The following is a 19,011-nucleotide window of genomic DNA, read 5'->3' as shown; positions in this document are numbered from 1 at the left end:
GGGGGGGGGGGGAAGTAATTCATGTGCAATACTAATTTCATGATCAGGAATGGTTAGTCTCCACACCAAGACACGCCATGCTGTATGATGCGTTCAAGTGGACTGCACCAACATTTGCTCACGTTGGTCTGCTGTGCAACAGCGCCGGCCAGAAGCTGAGTAAAAGATCTGGAGATATCGATATCTCTTCATACCGCAACAAAGGGATCCTCCCCATTGCCCTTCTAAACTATGCCGTTCTTCTTGGATGGAGTCCAGGCAGAGGTGAGAAGGGAACAAGCGAGATCATGGACCTCGAAGAGATGGTGAAAAAGGTATAGACTGCTACTTGACTGCCGCTGAGCCATTTGCTGATTCTTCACCATCAAGTTCCACCTCCGCTTCACAAAAGGCAACATCAAGATTTCGAACAAGCTCCCCTTCATACAGTCAAAGCACATGTCTCGCCACCTTGCCTCCCTCACAGAACCCGGATTTGAAAGTCTCTATCTTCCATCGATGAAGGAGACTGTTAGCAACCTCAACTCGAAGAGGGATGCGAGTTCCGGACCCTTGGTCCCAGGCCTACGTACGAGCTCTGAGAAACCTGCTGGAACGCTGGAAACGGAGGTCGCGCCTCTTGACCTCGCTTCTCCCAAAGCACATGCTTACCTGTTGGCTTTCTTCACACTCGACAAGAAGGCGTTTGATGGAGATATTCCCAAATTTGTTGTTCGAAATGAGTATTTGATTTGGCAACCAGAGTCAGATCTTCTCACGACCACCCTATCCGCCTCTCTGTCACCTTTTGCATCGCTGCACCTGCTCAATGGAGACGTCGTGAAGGACATGAAATCCGAGGGCAGCAAGACGCTCTCCTCGGAAACCATCGCCGCGCCAACAGCACTCGTCGACATGTTCGAGGCAGTCTTGGAAAGGGAGATACCCGAAGAGGCCTGGGCTTCGTCCTCGAGCTTCGCTTTAGAAGACAAGATCAATGGACTTTGCCAGCGAATCTTCGCTCTGCCCCTTCCTGGCGCTGACGGCGCCGTGACACCCGCACCCAAGTTGTGGGGCTATCACTTCTTACGTTGGATGCTGTTTGCGGGCAAGCCTGGGCCCGCGATGGTCCCGAGCATGTTGCTGCTTGGCCGAGATGAGGTGTTGCGTCGTATAAAGGTTGCTGGAGAGATTGCAAGGCAGCTGCCGACAACCCAGTAAAGGCACATCGACAGCAAGCCTTGCCAAAGGTGTACCACATGTATCAAATTTATGTATTTGTAGCCACGTCTTATCACAGTATGGAATCATGTAAATCTAGAGCTGACCAGTCTGGTGTCATCATGACCCAGACCATGGTCGAGACATAATTGCAGAAGCCTTAACTCTCTAAACGCCGTCCAATGCTTCGTATCTCATAACCGCCTGCATGATTGATGCTTGCTACTATGCAAGCATATGCGCATGGCAACTCTCTTGAGGCACCACTAAGCCAATCAAACATCTGCCTCGCTCTTAATTTGTACAGCCTCGGCACCGGCAGTCGGCTCAGCATTACCCAAACCGTTAAACAGCTTTGACTTGACCTCAGTCGCGACCAATCCCTGAACCTCCTTTCCGACGACGGCTTGACTATCCCGTGACAGCTTCTCTAGCTCAGTATCGATGGCCCTACCCGAGCCAAACATCTGGCCACCTCTTTGTCGCGAGAGTGACGTGGTAGCTTCGCGAATCTTGCTGCCCAAGTCCAGCATCTGCTTGTTGCCATAGTCACGATTTGTGAAGAGCGTAGATTGCGACAGCGTTTGGACCCAGTACTTGTTCCATAGTAGGTCGAGCAGCGAGGCGTCGAGCGTCGACTTGAAGTGTGAGACCTCCAGGCTGTAGTATTTGTTTGCGTGCGCACCGAAATCTGCCGCCTTGGCCAAAGGTACTGAGCGTCCCCCGGCGGCGGAAGCATCCTTGGTGGCTGTGCCAGACGCAGCGGACGAATCTGCTACGTGATTCTCAGGGTATGTCCTGAAGGCACCAATCTCGACTCTGCCGGCACTGATCGTTCTATCGGGGTCAATGACCACGGCAAGGAAGGGCTCTTGGAACTTTTGCTGCAGGGCCTGTGTGCTGACATCGATTCCGGATAGCCAGCAGCCATAGCCAGGGTGACTGTGGTACCAACCGACTACGTTCTCCTCCCTAGCTCCCTGATCACGGCTCAGGCGCAGGTATTCGATCATGTATTCGTTTGCGTCATCCTGGGCGTTGACTCTCGTCTCGGTTCCCTCGACGGGCAAACCAAAGGCATCTGTCACAATGAACGTATCCTCTGAGACGTAGCCTTGCATGAGGCCCATGACTTCAATCTCTCCACCAGAACGGGCATGCATCACCATCTTGATGAGGGCGACGGCGCTGATTCGCACATGCTTGAAGTGGTTCGGGTTCTGTCGCCACGGCTTTTTACCGTCAATTTCCTTTTGTGCGGCCTTGTCATATCGGTACAGAGCGTCTCTTGTGGGATCGACAAGCTTGATATCGTTGTCGAGCTCTACAAAGATCAGTCAGCAATTCGTACGTTACTCGGAATTAACCAAAGTTGGCGAGGGAGTAAGGCCATTCTACAACAGCTTTATAACCCCCTCTAAGTATGCGAGCAAGGAACTTCACTTACCCCATGACTTCATTGCCACATCCATCTTGACCTACGGGCTCCACGAGCTGGTGGCCACGGATTGAACAGAATAGATGGGATAATGTAGGTAATGGTGAATGTTGGAGGGGGGTTATTTATCGGCGTTTGGATGCCTGGTTATAGTGACTGAGGTAGGTGGGTAGGTAGGTGCTATGGGCGGGGAGCTTGAGGCAGCTAGGATGCTGCATAAGTCTTTATCGATAACAAGCGTAGCCATGGATAACTTTATGCACCTTAGTTAGATTTCCGAGACTTCAGTTTCGTAGGGGACCAATTCCATCGCGACTTTACGATTTGGAACTCCAAGCAGTCGCAAACACAGGCGCAATGACGAGGTCACGGATAATACAGTCGGTCGCAAGGCCATTGGTCAGTCCACGGATACGCGCTGTCCTCCAATTCTTCTTCTGACTCTGAGCAGGCCCAGCAACCTCGAAATGCCTTCACTGGCACCATCGCATCCACCCGCTCGATGGCCGACGTGTGAGTTGATATATGCACGAGAATATTCAAAGACCGTGTCGTGTTAAACGAAAGTAAACAGGACAAAAAAGCCAACCACCCAATTCCCTGTCCAGAGCGACCTACCACCGTCTCTGGTCATGCAGTAAGCCTCACCCAGCAACTTGATTCAGCACATACGTCAAGAGGTGCCATTGCTCACATCTAGCAGGCCTGAGATCAACATCAAGACGGGACAAGGCGACAAGGAGGCTCTCCGTCTCCCCCGTGCAGTTCAAGCCGTCTATCTCCGACCCCTGCGAAGGACGCCCACCTACGGCGTGCCATCCTGCGACTTGCAACTCCGATCCTACAGTGTCCCGAACCTCGAGTTCTTCTGCGACTTTGCCCTCCGGGCTGCCTACTACCTGGGTCTCCCAGCCTTCGGCCCCGTGCCGCTGCCCAAGATTACCGAGCGCTGGACAGTGCCCAAGTCGCATTTCATTTTCAAAAAGAGTCAGGAGAACTTTGAGCGTGTGACAAGACGGAGACTTCTTCAGATCCGCGACGGACACCCTGACACTGTGCAAATCTGGCTGGCTTTCCTTCAAAAGCACGCATACTACGGTATCGGTATGAAGGCGAACGTCTGGGAGTACAACAAGCTGGGTAAGTGATCAATTACGGGTGGCTTCAAGTAGCATGTCGTAAGCTAACAATTGCTAGATGTGGGCAAGGAATTGGACGCCGATGCTAAGTCCATGGAGGAGCTTGTCGAGAAGAAGATGGCGGCGCACCTTGGACGGGACAAGATTGAGGGTACAGTGCAAAAGGTTCAAGAATTGCTGGAGAGTGAGAGGTTCAGACAACGGTACAACTAAAATGAGTTTGTCGGTTCATATCCAGATGATGTGGTTACCGAATGTGTATAAAGACTGTACCAATTGTAACATATAGAATTTATGTCTAGGCTTGGGGCCAAAACATAAAACAGGATACTCACCATCTTGAAAAGTGGATTTCATACTCCCCATGAGCTCCAGCTCATGTATTAAAATCGAGAGAGTATCTGTGACGAAAGAAGGGAAGGCGCTGACCGAAAAGCAAATGATAGGAAAGGAGGGACAATGGGGAAACAGTCCACTGCCCGGACGAGTGCTGAAAACGCAAAATTGTAGAAACGTCCATCGGGGGCAACAATATTCAAAGATACAATAGTAGAGACACTTATCTTGCCAAGCAAGTATCGACAGTATAATGTAGATAATACTGAGACAAATGACATTGACAGCTGCCTATTGACATGTGTCTGGTTGTTACTAATGAACTGACTGAACCAAAGGTCCCTCTTCATGTAATCAACCGAAAGTGCTTGGATTGATGTTTCTTATATTACATGTGGTCACTCCTGCCAACACGTCGCTCATTATATTCTTTAATCTTCAATTTCATCTTTCATTCTTCTGTATTGCCAAAGATTGAAGTTCTTAGTAGCTCCGACAAAGTTATTCTCCGGCAAGGAAGACGGAACTTCACATTTGAACCAAGATTCAATCAAACAAGTTCTAACGACATGCAAGATCTAATGAGTCTTGAACCCGGCCTTGATATTTGCAAGCAGATAAAACATTTTCTTGGTAATTTTATGAATACCAGGCTCTTAATTGGTTCTGGTGGAAAACGCGACAACTGCCCAGATGCATATCCATTTCACACACGGCAGTCCCAGTCCACAGATCATCAAACGACCCATCCATAAGTGATGCAGAAACAGTCATGAAAGGTATAATCATTATAGACGTTCCAAGTCTGAGAAAAAAAGATATATGCAAGTCCATCCACGGTTCCTTGTTCTTTCAATCCCAGCCAATCACGTCACGGAAGATAACACAATTCGCGATCCCAGATTTGAAGAGAATTAGAGAAATTTGTGGACTTCGTATGAAATTATTGACGATATATTCATTTCAAGACTTACCTGCCAACTTTCTGGATGATCTGCTCAGCAAAACGTTCATACGATATTGATGTTGAGCACAGCCACACATTCGCTTGCGCCACAAAAGCTAGAGCTAGAGGTACGTACCTACATACTGGAAAGGGCCATTTTTACAGCCAAAATAGTCACCACATTCATACCGTCGGTCGACGATTGTGATATAAGGTAACAAAAAATTACAGAAAGCTGGATCAAGCTTGACTAGGTGAGTAGATTTATTCAAATTTCTACCAAGACGACTTCTAACAAGCTTTAGCACTGGAGCTTAAGCTCACACTTGTCAGTTCAGCCTGTGACTTTTAAAAAGCTTGAATCAGTCGCGATGAGCATTCCGGCCTGCGCGCGATGCCGGCCGTCTGCTGCATCACGGCATTTACGCCGACTCCTGAGCGGTGCACCGCAGACTTCGCAGGTCCGGCGCTCATTCAGCACCGAGCCTGCTGCTGCCCCGCCAGCGCCGCCCCAGCACGCGACCATCTTCTCGGGCATCCAACCCACGGGCGTGCCCCATCTTGGCAACTACCTAGGCGCCATGCGGCAATGGAAACGACTCCAGGATGCTGCAGGCCCCGAGGATCGTCTCTACTTTTCCATTGTCGATCTCCACGCCATCACCATGCCCCAGGACGCACCAGTCCTGAGACAGCGGAGTAGGGAGATGTTGGCGGCGCTCATGGCCATTGGTTTGGATCCGGAGAGGTGCACAATGTTCTATCAGAGTGCCGTCCCCGCGCACTCGGAACTCATGTGGATTTTGAGCTGTACAGCTAGTATGGGATATCTAGGGAGGATGACACAGTGGAAGGTGCGTCTGTTTTTGGTCATCGACGAAGCTTCTCTCAAAACAAGCACACGTCTATTTGCAAAAAGGAGAAAAAAAGACGCTGACTACAAAGACAGAGTAAACTGACCATGAACGACAATCGCATGTCTCTTGATGATGAGGCCGTGGGCCAGAAGCTCAAATTGGGGTTATTCTCATATCCAGTGCTTCAAGCTGCAGATATCCTTATTCACCGAGCAACCCATGTACCGGTGGGTGATGATCAGAGACAGCATCTGGAGTTTGCAAGAGAGTGTGCGACAAACTTTAATGCTACCTATGATGGCGGTAGCCTTGTCAGCCCGGAAACCATAACAAGTAAGCCTTTCTTTGCTTGCTCTACGAAGATGTATGACTGACATGTAGCCCGCAGCCGAAACGCCCCGAGTCATGTCGTTGCAAAACCCGAGAAACAAAATGTCCAAGTCGGCACCCAACCATCGCTCGCGCATTCTCATCACCGCTTCGCCCGACGAGATCCGGTCCCGTATCAAGGGCGCCGTGACCGACTCGCACAACTGGGTCTCCTACGATCCCGAGGGGCGACCCGGTGTCGCCAATCTCCTCGAGCTCTGGTCGCAGTGTGACCCCAAGGGTCGATCGCCTGCTGGCCTGGCTGCCGACTGCGACGGCATGCACCTAGCAGATTTCAAGAAGCAGGTCAGCGAGGCTATTGTCAAGGAACTCGAGGGCATCGGAGCACGGTACGAGGAGATACTCGATAAGCGTGCTGGGCAGTGGGTCGAGCAGATCCAGGCAGCAGGGGCAGAGAAGGCCAGACAAAACGCAGACGAGACAATGAGAATGGTACGTGATGCCGTTGGTCTGGCAGGATTTTGAGTATCGATCGGTATCTAGTGTACGATGGTGTTTGAGTAGACCATGTCCTGCAAGGAACCGGGCATTTGGTTGTGTAATCCAAGTGTATTATAGTATTATCGTCACTGTATAAGGTGTGCATGATACACACATGTGCTAAAACTTGGAAAGTGTTTGCTCCAATATGTTGATATATAGTATATGGAAAACGATACTTGTGTATAATACACATTGGTTTTACTTTTCGGTTAAAAGCAATATCTGATTCATGGCTCTTCAAATCTCTATCATTCCCGATACTCATTTCCAGCATCGAATCTACAATGAAATAACATCTGCCAGTGATGTAATCTTGTTCCATGGTTGTATTCGAGTCTTGATTGAACTGTTAGTCGACGCCATGTTGGAATCAGTCAAATTACCTCCAGGTGAGCTCAGGTTTCAGTCTCTATTGATTATTTCAGCCCTTCAAGCTTTTTCATCAGTCTCGCGAGATACATGTCCAAGAAATACCACAAGCAGGGGACGTCACGATGAGATCTATCCGGATATGAATATCAATAAGAGGTTAGTTGAGCTGATAGCATTGGGAAATTCAAGAACATCATTTCCAGCATTAGTTGCAAAAGACCCAACGCAGCGTCTCTGCCAAGCCACTGACAGAGCAGGGCATATCCTGAGCAGTCAGTCGGGTTGACCGATTTTCTTTCCTGCCATGACGGGCCCGCCTCATTTGATCGTGCTGTTCTAGCTTCAGCGTAGCGCCTCCCAACATGATCGGCTCATGGCCCGTGGGTCGGTTGAAGCAGGTTTCAAAAGAGTAGCCATTTTTTGTATGATTGTTTATTAGAAATTACACTACAGGACCCGAATCCTAAAAAATTTCCAAAAAAGATCCATGCACGATATCTAAAGTAGTACAGTATGTACTAGCCAAAGTACGTCACGTCAACCACAGGGTTCCCTCTCGAATGTTTACGACTAGATATTTCCCAAATCAACATTAGATGTTCACTGGCACCAATTCGTTGGGGCTCTGGGTCAGCGATCCCAGGTTCTTCCACCAAGAGTAGGCACCGATTAGGAGAAGAACGTAATACACGACCGTCCACACGACCGAGGGTCTGGCCTTGGCCTCGCCCATGTCGTTGATCGGCTCCACGCGACCCCAGAAGCGCGGCAGCCCCATGCAGTTGCAAAAGGCGTGCACCACAAAGATCGCCAGCAGGCTTCCCGTGCGGAGGAACAGAAAGGTGGCGTATGCGCCAAACAGCGACGTGTAGGTCAGCTGTAGCAGAGACCGCAGCAGGGCGACCGAAACGGGGACCTGCGGGTGAGAGATCCGAAACTCGTAGAAGTGGTGCAGGTGGGCCAGGCCGAAGATCACAGGCGAAAGGAATATGGTCTTGGCCACCGATGTCTGCGCCAGAAGCATCAACGGCACCGACGCGGAGCGGAAGAGCACCTCCTCGGTAAACGGGCCCTGATTGGGTTGGAGGATAGGTTAGACGAGGGACACTTATGGGGGGAATAGATAGTTTCATGGTTTGCTTACAGCAATAATATTGCGCCAGGTCGTCCACTCACTGAATAACTCAGTGACGGGCTGGAGGCTCAGCCAGTCGCGCCAGGCTCCGTGGATCACAAAGGTCTCATACAGCGGCCCGGCGAACAAAATGGCCGTCAGAAGGAGGGTCTTGGCCGTTTCGGCCAGACCGACCGGCCAGTAGCCCATGGAGCGGATTGCATCCGGCCGAGTTGCGTGGCCCTGCGACGTGAGGACCAGAAAAGTGCACACTGAGCAAAAGATGCAGGTCAGGCTCACAGAGGTGATGCGCGCCCGAATCACCGAAGGGGCATCACGCGATAGTGTCCTGGACGGCCTGGTCTTGGAAGACAGGTAGAACGGGATGACGTAGACCAGGGTGTATATTACCTAGACGACGAGATATTAGGCATGCCATACATACAAGAACGGTCGTTTCGGTACTTACCAGCAGGACCGAGGCGGTGCCGGTCGTAATGGGTGGTGGTTTGGCTACACCATAATATGTCAGGAGTGGTGAACACCAACAACAATAATCACAAAGACGACAAAGTGGCTCTTGATCATCTTCATCTTCATCATCATCTTGGATCGACGGGCAATGGAACTAACGTTTCTCAGGGCTGAAGTAGCGCGACAGATAACCCGAAATGGACGGCATCGTGGGTTGACAGACTTCCCTCCCCTGGATGGATATTTCCCGTCAGCGGTGGCCCGTAAGAGCGGGCTGAGCAATTTCTTCTTCAGAAATGGTTGAAACTCTAGAAGACCGAGGGGGAGGAAAATTATCACTACGTACTAATTTACCAGCCTCGTGTCAGATCCGTACGGCTAGACAGGCTTTTGGGGCTTTCTTTCTTGCAAAGGGACGGGACTCGAAAGTTTGGGGGTGCTGCCCTGTCCAGTGCCAGGCCAGGTCCCGGTGCTTTGGACGTGGTTCCCGGGATGCCCGCGCGTGTGGGTGGATTTTTTGCTGGCAAGTCGTGGGGGACTTGCACTTTAGCGCCCGTATAGCCGACAATGATTACTAGTACGTCGAGGTTATGGTGTTATTCGGTAACAAGGCATGATACGTACATATTACAATGCTGAATTCGAGACGAAAACGAGTGGATGAGGGATGAGCGATCTACAAATCGTGCTTGAAATACCGCTTTAGATCTATGCCATGTTTCCCTCCACAGAAAAGATGGCGCTTGTCCCAGACGCTTTTCCATGGCAAGCAAGCGGATGTTCAGTTAGATGCGTCAGAAGCTGCAACGACACCAATGGAGCCAAGCATTTTCAGCCGCCAGCCGCGCGCTTTGGGGAGTATGCGACCACTTAAACCTTGATTCCCCTCCTCCTTATCTTTTGAGAGGGAGAGCGACTGCGACTACTGAGACAATGAGTTGTCACGATAACTCCAGAAGTGTTCCAATGCACAACAAACAAGGTATCATGATGGAAACACCAGAGGTCATGAGATTGGGCACAATGATTCGGGTCAACAAATGTTATTAATAGAGGCTGGGTCATGTCGAATCAAAGTTGAGACGGCGCTGAGACTGAGACTTTTCCCACTGCAAGTGACCGACTCTGCCCAGCCCAAGAGCAAATTGTCACTGAAGGAAAGGAGAGGAAAATGTCATCATCCCTTGCCGAAATGGTCGCCAGCATGCCAACTGTCTGCTTGATGTCGATGCAAGCGGGTAAACTTGCCAACCACTCTTTTTTATACTGGGTGCAGCATGTGGATATATGCAAACCACTTCGATTCATGGCGGCCTAGAGTACAAACACGTCATCAATGCCAAAAGTGTCAAGAGCCGAGTATCAAAATCATAAAACAAATCATCCACTCGCAATACCCACGAAATTTAAGGTAGATCGACATTGGCCAAGCTTGTATCCCACCTGTCAAAAAGGTAATGTCGGCTCGTGCCTGTAACAAGGGCTCATCATGTCTTATGCTGCATAATTGTGGTAATATAACTGTGCATTGTTCCGAACACTCCGCGGTTCCTGCACGCGTCGTTCCCGCACAGCCCAGCACAATGTTCCCATTCCAATCAATCAATCCAATTCAGGCCAAAGAGCAAATGCATCAACGACAGAAAGAGGAAGGGCGACGACGTTCTTGGCGTGCCGCGCCGCTGAACTCAATGCACCTCTCTTATGTAGGGGCCAGGGGCTCATATCTGGGGCTACACAGTAACGGTTTGCAAGCACATGGCCACGACGTTCGCTTGACACTACTGCACAAGATTCATCGTTTGGGACGGGAAAAGAAAAGACCAGCCCAAGCGAGGGTCACGAGCCCTTCAATGCTCATTCATCACTACAGTCATTAAACACACTGTTACGGTGTGGTGGATTCGCTCGCGTCCAAACGCTCGCAAGTTTAGGTAACGAATGAACCTGGGGCTTGCCGATCAGCCCCGGGCCTTTTTTAGCCCCTGGGTCATACACTAGTAACGAGCTGGCAAGCCCGCTCATCAATCTCTCGTGCCTGGCAATTGGCTGGGTCCCAGACAAAAAAAAAACCTGAATGCTGGGTCTGGTTCTCTCATTCTCTGACCCAGGGCCACAGGCCACTCAAGTCTCACCGCCCGGCTGGCCAACTCAAACCTCTCAAATGAGCAATCCAGTTTAGGTTGAGCGACCGCGGCCCCTGGACAATTGTCTCCTCTCTGACTTCCCGGGGCGGATCAGCACGGGAAGAAAAAGATGACAACGCCTCGGCCGATGACAAGATAACCTTTCCATGACAATAGAATGGTACTGCCTACAATACGGCACGCGGAACAAGGAGTTCGCGGGACAGTCTCCTGCTATTCCACAAGCCGAGCGCCGGACATCTGACCAAGCGGCCAGCGGCGCCTGATGAGACAGAAAAGCCGTCGACGACTTTTTACCCAACAGGGCATGGCATTGACGGGCTCTAGTCTGGTAGTTGATGCTACGTACAGCCCAAACGACCCAGGTACCTACTTAGGTACTGTAGGAGTCTGGAGAAAGCCACTTGAGCGGACAAAACTTGAACCTACTAGGTATGCATGCTACAGACTACGCAGTACGAGCTGGGTTATCTGGGTCACAGCCTCTCTTGCCATCCTACCTAATTTCATCCCACAGCAGACCTGCAGGACAGCTGCAGCGCCGACGCGACTCCAGTGGCCTATGGCCTCCAATGGATCGCGCAAGAACGCGAACTGTGCCAGCAATCCAGTGGGACAACCGCGCATCACTATTGATGTCCTAATGCAGCCAAAGAATCCAATGCCTTTTTTTCAAATGATACATTACATGACTAGTAGCAGCAGCAAGCAGCAAGCAGCAAGGAGCAAGCAGCAACACTCGTCATCGCTTCATTGGCACGCAGATAAGAAAAGACTGCGGCCAAAGTGGTGGTTGGCATGCCAGGCCTGGCCTGTTATAATAAAGGTCCAGAATTTACTACAGACACCAGGTACCATGCTTAATGTCCAGTCCCCTGCTGATCAACCAGGAAGTACTGAAGGCCTTTGCTGGTCTCCTTCAGCGCTCCTTGCTCACATTAGTTCATCAACGGCCTGCTCAATGCTACCCTGGCGCTCCGTTAGCTCGCATAGCTTGACAGGCGCCGTTCTACGGTTCGTGAGCCAATCGATCGTGGCCGAACGGCCCAGGCGAAAACCAAGAAGAGCCAATATTCTCCCGCCGCCATCCTCTCCGGCCTCGTTTCCTCTTTTTTTGCTGTTCCTTTCTCTTCCCTTTGGGCTTTGTGTTGCGGAAACCGTGTGGTACCTGACCTGCGTGCCTTGACAACAAAGGGGGTCCCCCTACATTACATTCGTTTTTATCCAACCGCTCTCCATGCCAGACTATGTTCGGCCTTACACTCGTTCCTACACCCTAAACATCTACTAATTACGGCATTACCTATATCTGGTTATGCGTCCTAACCACCAAGACCTGGATCGCTCATTTTTGCTATAGCTATAACTGCTCTGCTACCCAAACTCTCATTTCCACCCTGGTCTTCTCGTTTTTTCTTCTTTTTGCTTTCTTTTTGCACAACAAGGTCATATCTTGTAGCTCTTGGTCACATTACTTCGACGGCAGCCGGGATCTGCAAAAGCTTGCTCACCTGCTTGGAATTTGTGGTTGACCATCTCACCAAAATCCTGGACGATAACGAAGACACGGCAGGCCATCCAAAAAAATTATTCGGTAGCGGCCGCCAAACACCAAATTTCCTTTGGACTCCCAATGGTCGATATGGGAACGCACATGACAATACGGTGATCATTGGCCGTGAAAGATCCGCGAGGGAGACAACTTACCTAAGCTTCGGCCCTTGGTCCCGCGAAGGAGGATGTCCTCCACGGCATCTTTGTCGCCGTCGTCCCGTTCTCGCCGTCCCACGACACCAGTCAATAATGAGACGGAGAAGAGAGACAGGCTCTCTGGCGGCATTCGACTTGTTCCGTATTCTCCACCACGACTAAGCGGAGAAGGGGATTCAACAGGGGACGCCCATGGACCACCTTCAGATCACAGGCGCCGCAGCAGCAACAGCCAGAATGTGAACTGGAAGGACCCATTTACCACCAACCCAACGACTAAAAAGAAAAACCCTCCTACTCAAGATGGATTGTCTGCAACACATCCCAGCTCAATACTGACATCGCCTACCTCTTCCGTCGTCTCATTTGGGGAGGCCAAGGGCAGAGGCGTTTCAGGGACGAAACCTGGTTCGGATTCTGGCGCAGGACCCTCCACACCAAAAGCCCCTGTCTATAGCAAGCCCTCGTATGGCAGCGGCAGCACCATGAGTGGCCTCGATGCACCTCCGGATATTCAGCAGCATGGCGCTACACTCACATCACCGTCCAAGACGCCCCGGTCGAGACGAGCAAATCATATTGCCCTGCATCCCGACAGCAAGACCTTTTCGATTGTACTAAAGCCCACTGGAAATCAACGATGGTCAGGACAACGACTTTCAGCCCAATCGGCCCAGTCGGGAATCTCGGATTCTACTCTCAGATCTCCACCACCGTCGACTTATTCAACTGTGACCTCGCATGACGGATTTTCGTCTGATGCAGCTGATGACGACCGGCGCAGCTCCGCATTGAGCTCACTGGCCGAACGTGGCGTCTCGCCCTTCACACCGGCCTCCCTGGTTTCGACAGAGGCACCGGAAGATCAATCAACATCCTCCTGGAGCTCCCGCATGATAGGTGGTCTGCGGAGGGTAGAATCAACAACACCTGAACCAACCGACAAAGGCAAAGGCAAAGAAGTTGCTGAGCAACCTAGCTCATCAACTCTGTCGCCCCTAAAGGAGGCGCCTCCATCTCCAACATTCGGTTCCTCCATCTTGACAGCGAAACCCTCCTGGAACTCACAGACCTCTCAGGTGACAGACTCGACCGTCGATGAGCACACAAATGTCAAGGTCCTAGCCCAGAGCTCGCCAGTGGATACTGACTCGGAGGGCTCGCCGGTGAATCCATCATCGAGCTCATCGAATTTCAAGGTATTTGGAGAGTCATCACCACCCCGGGCAAATGAATCGTCACCACCTCGAGCTGCCTATGACTCTTCTCCACCGCGCTCCTACAACTCTTCACCTCCGCGAGCCTACGACTCTACACCACCACGTGCCTACGAATCATCGCCGCCACGAGCCTATGACACTTCCCCCCAAGTATTTGTAGGCGCCCCTGCGACTCGAAATTATACCGTGTACGCTGGCTCGTCTCCCGCTTCATCGCTTCCGCCCAGGCCCCGTGGTCCGCGACCTCAGTCCTCCGACGGCAGTCTTGCGACACGTGACCAGTACTCCCAGGAGAGCTTGCTCGTCCGCCCATTGAACCCGCTAGGAAGGGATTCACCCGGGTACAGTAGGCAGGCATCTAGAGAAAGCCTCCGGCGCGCGAATTCCTTCTCGTCGATATCAAGCTTAGCAACTGCAGACACTGCCTCCTTGATTACTGGAGGCACACCAAACGTTGTGCGCCTGGCTACGACGCCCTCGATCTCCTCTCTGCGACAACCTGCATGGCCAACACAGCCCAGTGCTGTTCACCACAACCCGGCGCCACGTATGGAAGCGCAACCGCATGTATGGAGTTCTCAGCTCTCGACCGTCATGTCCGAAGACGAAGGCAGCGATCTGGCTTCTCGCCATCTATCATCATCGTCAGCACCAGACCGGAGCATCGGTCACAGTAGCAGGCACAGCAGGCAGATGCTCAGCATATCGTCATCTATCATGGCCGGAGAAGACCTTTCGTCTTCAGACTCGCGATCTCACACTAGGTCGAGCTCTGGGCCATTTATGATGCGTGGAGGCAGAGACGGCGCACAGCCAACTGTTCGAGACCATGACGAGGACGGCGATGGATTGGCCGACTTGCATGAACTGCACCACAAAGGATCTCGGCCCCGACTTTCTCACATGCTGAACCATAAATCCTCGGATAGAAGTCTGCGATCTTCCATCAGCTCGCGAGCTGGAAATCTCAGCGCTTCAAGCCTTCCGCAATGGGCTAGGATATACTATGGTAGCGGCGAGCGCAAGTGGCATCAGGCACCCTCAATCTTGTCTTACTCGGACGACAGTCGACCACCAAGTTCCTTCAGAACCTCGGGTTCTCCCGTGGATGACGGATACCCGTCCACCCTCTTCAGCCCTAGGAGGCGGCCTCGGGATTTTAACCCGGACGCAAGCCCTACTTCGCCCGATACGAACAACAGGCGTTTCTCAGGTCTTCACAAAGGTTTGAAACGCATGACGAGTAGTCTCTGGTCTCCGCACTTGGAAGAGGATCGCCGAGCTCAGGACCCAAGTATGTGGCAGGGCCCCCCAAAGGCCTCGGACACTGGAATCTTTGGAGCGCGCAACAGACAGGTGTTTCTGTTTGCTTTCGGCTTCATCTTCCCCTTTGCCTGGATGGTTGCATCATTCCTGCCATTGCCGCCAAGATCCACCCTTGATATGGTTGAGCGCGGGTACAGCACGACTCAATTCAAGATTCCCGAAACTCCAGAACCGCTAGCGAAGCAAACTCGGGCGGTCGACAAGAAGCGATTTTTGAGCGCCAGGTGGTGGCGCAATATGAACCGCATCATGAGCGTAATTGGCCTGTTGGTCATTGGAGCCATCATTGCCTTGGCCGTCATTGGTTATTGGCAAAACATGAGCCAGTCATAGAACAACCGCTGCTTCCGACCTATCATGACATTGACGAGACTCCATACATGAACCCTGGGGTCGTTCAGGATCTCATCCAACTTTCTGCTACCGCCTCACGCGCATTTCGGTCCCACAGAACGCGAGACAGTCGAATCACGACTACTTTTCAACAATGTACATTTTTTTTAACCACCACCCAACTATTTTTTATTTTCCCTATCACCAGTCAAAGCGACTTTTCTTGTTTTACAAGCATCCTCATTACGAGGAACTCGTCGTTTATATAGACCAAGCGAAATGATTTTTTTTATTCGTAGTCCTGCATATTTTCCCGAGTGCAGGACCAGCATCATGGCACTCAATTTCGGGCGCCCAGGAGAAGACGGGAAATAAAAGAAGGGAGTTTGGAAAGGTCACGACATGTTAATGACCCAGATTTCTTCAAATCATGTTGTCTCTGATACCCGGGAAGAGTCTTGAAAGAGAGAGCAAGAGAGAGGTGGCTGATGTGTGATGATCTACAAATAGAAGTAGAGGTGGAGGATAGCTGAAGTAGTTGGTTATTTAGAGGAAATCGTGCTGTGATGACTGGACTTCGCAGGCGACACCAAATGTATAAAACAAAGCAATATGCCAGCCATTCATGGCTCGCAAAGAGGATAGCATATACCTAATAACTATTTTCCCAGCCAACATTCATGGTCTCATCTATGTGCAATGCGTCTTCTCAGTCAACTAGACCCGAGGTGATATATCTAATGATGTTATATAATATTAGATAGACTATACAAACTGTCTAGTTTATTCTGTTTTAAGCTTTTATAATTACTTCCGCATCATCACCGCCCGGCCAGGCTCAAGCAGTTGACTCATGACTTGTTACATGATTCTGGTCTTGATCATACCCAAAGTGGGTGACATAATTTAAGGATGCTGCTCGGAACCTCGCGGGTCACAATGCCACCATCTGGACCGTTGCCAAGATTGTAGCTCACAACCTCTATTGCCGGGCTTTGGATCGACTTGCGATGGTCGACCAAGTAGCCCTAAATCACCTTGGATTTCAACTGCGTCTTTTCCTTGACCACATCGCCAAGGCTTTGCCCACGGCTTCGTCTCCTGGCTTGCTCGGCTTTGGCCCTCTCAACTTGAGCTCTGATTTCATCTACTATCTCGTTTGCATCCGCTTCGGGATCCTGACTCAGTCCCAAGATGGGCTCCTTGCTTCCACCGGCGGCATTAAGAGACTCTGTGCTCAAGTTCTTGACAAGCTTGACACCTGCATCGTGGCTTCTCTTTTCATGCTGTGCTTTCAGCCACTTTTTGCCAGGAGAGGCGAAGAAAGCGAGACTGGCAAATGTCGTGATGATGGCGTAAAAGTAGACGCGCGACCAGATCGCAATGGAATTGCCAAAGTCCAAAATCACAAACGGGGCCACAACGAAGGAGAAAGTCGTTTGAGTTGCGAGCCAAGATAGGATATCATAGTAGCGCTTGCTCGGCAGTGGCTTCTGATCTACAGGATCGAGGAAAAAGGGGCGAATGTTGCGGCGGTAATCTAGAATATTGAATTAGTACATGCTGCTGGATATAGTCACGAGATGCTTGGGGGAGCGCGTAAGACTCACGTTTTGCGGCAGTCTGCACAAAGCTGGCCAAGAGGAAGCTCAAATAGTATCCTGGGTAAAATCCATGCCAGAACGCGCTGGTGCTAAAGGTAGCAAGACTGGCTCGGAATCCTGGCTTCTTGTTGCGCGGTGTCACTCGAAGATAGATGTAGTATCGGAGCCACTTGTTGGTGTTCATGTTCCAGTTCTCCAAGTAGGCACGACTGTTTTGTGCCGATTCAACGCCCCAAGGATTGATGTTCTGCAGGCGATCCCAGCTGACTTTGCCTGTAGTAGGGTCGATACCCTTGTAACCCAAGCCGGCCAGGATACAAGCGCCCTCTGTGAGGGTCCAAACGCCATAGTATTTAAGACGAGCAGTGAAGCCGACCATATGCAGGAAAAAGACCTTGCGTGGGAATGAGTAGGAACCAAAGCCCTTTTCGAGCATGAAATGCCAATCGTACCACGCACTAAACTTGAGGAAGGCAAAGATCCAGATTAAGCCAGTAGCAAGCTTCCACATGGCGGGAGTACCGCTGCGGGGGATCTTTCTCTTCTTGCGAGTCGGGGGCTTCTTGGCCGGGTCAACTGTAACGGGCACATTAAACATGGAGCAGTCGATCCACGCTTTGTACTCATTATAGTCGAACGAGGGGCCCGCCATGAGGGACGGGAAAAATAGGACATAACCGGCGTAGTCCAAGAAGCCGGGGAGCTTGACGATCCTCTTGTCCTTCTGAAAGTCTGACAGCTGGTCTTCGGGCAACGTGCCGTCAGCAACATTCCAACAGAAAGCCGAGAGCTTCATGACCAGCACCATCTGTGCGCCCGTGATATCGACGGCGGCGGGATTGTTGGCAAACTGCCGCGAGAGTTGGTTCACGGCCATGTGACCCATCAGGAAAACGAAGCCGATCCATGGCATGTAGGGACTGGTGCGTAAAGAGTATGCCAGAGCGTATGTGCCACCCGCAGCGATGATCAAAGTTCGTAAGCCATCCCATAGGTCGAAGAGTCCGACGAGGTAAAAGAGGGAGCATCTGTAAAGACGCCGTGGTTAGCAGAACTAGCCTTTACTTGTGGGAATACAGGGGCCGACTTAGGAAAAGGAAACGCACCCGATAATGAAGGCATTCTTGTAAGCTGGCTGCGCATCCGGAACGCGCTTCAGCAGGCCCGCGAGCGGGTACGAGAGTAAGAATGAGAATATAAGCTTGACTGTGTCGCAAGAGGGACCAGCTTAGCAACGCGCATGTAAAGGAGCAGTCTCGGTCACTCACGTTCATCTGGGGATGCCCCGATGGACCCAGCAAATATCTCGAAAGCTACGGTGATGGCGTCAGTATCTTGTATGACTTTGGCAGCCCCTTGGGCATACGGGAGGATCTCTCACGTTTGTGTATGAAGGGTATCATGCTGCTGCGACTTGTGGTTTTTCTGTCACAACAATATGGTAAAGAGGCGGAATGGGGGAGGGAGAGAGCGAAGTCGCACAGAGGAGAAAAAGGGTGGGAATGGCCAAGACTGTTGGGATATGGATGCCGTTTCTTAGCTAGATCAACATGTTACCAAATGATTTGTCGAACCGGCCGTCGGCAAGGAGATATGTAGGTAGAGGCACAAATTGTGCGCAGCTTTTCGTGACCAGCCCTTCAAAGGTCATGCGCGTGAAGAAGACACGATTATTGGTGCTGCTGCTGGCGGCTTTGCTTTTTGGGCCGTGGAGAAAGAGAGCGACTGTTCAAACACAACGACAGCCAAGCTTCCATTCCCATTCGGAATGTAGAGAGAAAAAAAGAGAAGCAGCAGGCGGTGATGTCACATGCGCTACACTAACCTAGCATGAAATGTCCAGACCCCAAAGGGCCATGTGCCAGATCCCTTGGCTTGAGACGATCCAGGGGACCAGGGTCTGACTGATTCGGTGCTGATGG

At 51.1% G+C, this 19,011-nt stretch overlaps 7 protein-coding genes across 7 annotated transcripts in view; 4 read left to right on the top strand and 3 right to left on the bottom strand.

Annotated features, from left to right (window-relative positions):
• PFICI_12632 (uncharacterized protein) overlaps positions 1-1,200 on the top strand; it is a gene marked incomplete at both ends in the record, with an annotated part of 2,286 nt that extends 1,086 nt beyond the window's left edge. Inside the window, 2 exons of the mRNA XM_007841213.1 lie at positions 48-314; positions 370-1,200. Coding sequence (XP_007839404.1) covers positions 48-314; positions 370-1,200 — 1,098 coding nt within the window. The remainder of the gene's footprint in view (positions 1-47; positions 315-369) is intronic.
• A 275-nt stretch (positions 1,201-1,475) lies between these two features.
• Positions 1,476-2,672, bottom strand: PFICI_12631 (COP9 signalosome complex subunit 5; the record flags this gene model as incomplete). The annotated part of the gene is made up of 2 exons (XM_007841212.1): positions 1,476-2,524; positions 2,648-2,672. 2 exons carry the CDS (start codon positions 2,670-2,672, stop codon positions 1,476-1,478), a joined length of 1,074 nt encoding a protein of 357 aa, XP_007839403.1.
• A 598-nt stretch (positions 2,673-3,270) lies between these two features.
• On the top strand, positions 3,271-3,990 carry PFICI_12630 (uncharacterized protein; the record flags this gene model as incomplete). Its single annotated transcript, XM_007841211.1, has 3 exons — positions 3,271-3,275; positions 3,342-3,778; positions 3,836-3,990. The coding sequence occupies 3 exons, from the start codon at positions 3,271-3,273 to the stop codon at positions 3,988-3,990; spliced, it is 597 nt and encodes a 198-aa protein (XP_007839402.1).
• Positions 3,991-5,430: 1,440 nt separating this feature from the next.
• Positions 5,431-6,771, top strand: PFICI_12629 (uncharacterized protein; the record flags this gene model as incomplete). Its single annotated transcript, XM_007841210.1, has 3 exons — positions 5,431-5,913; positions 6,009-6,249; positions 6,305-6,771. The coding sequence occupies 3 exons, from the start codon at positions 5,431-5,433 to the stop codon at positions 6,769-6,771; spliced, it is 1,191 nt and encodes a 396-aa protein (XP_007839401.1).
• Positions 6,772-7,753: 982 nt separating this feature from the next.
• Positions 7,754-8,957, bottom strand: PFICI_12628 (uncharacterized protein; the record flags this gene model as incomplete). Its single annotated transcript, XM_007841209.1, has 4 exons — positions 7,754-8,233; positions 8,306-8,686; positions 8,745-8,788; positions 8,909-8,957. 4 exons carry the CDS (start codon positions 8,955-8,957, stop codon positions 7,754-7,756), a joined length of 954 nt encoding a protein of 317 aa, XP_007839400.1.
• A 3,678-nt stretch (positions 8,958-12,635) lies between these two features.
• On the top strand, positions 12,636-15,485 carry PFICI_12627 (uncharacterized protein; the record flags this gene model as incomplete). The annotated part of the gene is made up of 1 exon (XM_007841208.1): positions 12,636-15,485. The coding sequence occupies one exon, from the start codon at positions 12,636-12,638 to the stop codon at positions 15,483-15,485; it is 2,850 nt and encodes a 949-aa protein (XP_007839399.1).
• Positions 15,486-16,513: 1,028 nt separating this feature from the next.
• PFICI_12626 (uncharacterized protein) lies at positions 16,514-18,363 on the bottom strand (the record flags this gene model as incomplete). Its single annotated transcript, XM_007841207.1, has 4 exons — positions 16,514-17,025; positions 17,096-18,117; positions 18,196-18,290; positions 18,358-18,363. The coding sequence occupies 4 exons, from the start codon at positions 18,361-18,363 to the stop codon at positions 16,514-16,516; spliced, it is 1,635 nt and encodes a 544-aa protein (XP_007839398.1).
• Between the last annotated feature and the right edge of the window lie 648 nt (positions 18,364-19,011).

This window comes from Pestalotiopsis fici (assembly GCF_000516985.1).
Source record: "Pestalotiopsis fici W106-1 unplaced genomic scaffold PFICI_Scf_10, whole genome shotgun sequence".
In the NCBI taxonomy this organism is placed as follows: Eukaryota; Fungi; Ascomycota; class Sordariomycetes; order Amphisphaeriales; family Sporocadaceae; genus Pestalotiopsis; species Pestalotiopsis fici.
The sequence above is the reverse complement of the archived record's forward strand: the minus strand, read 5'-3'. Positions and strand labels throughout refer to the sequence as shown.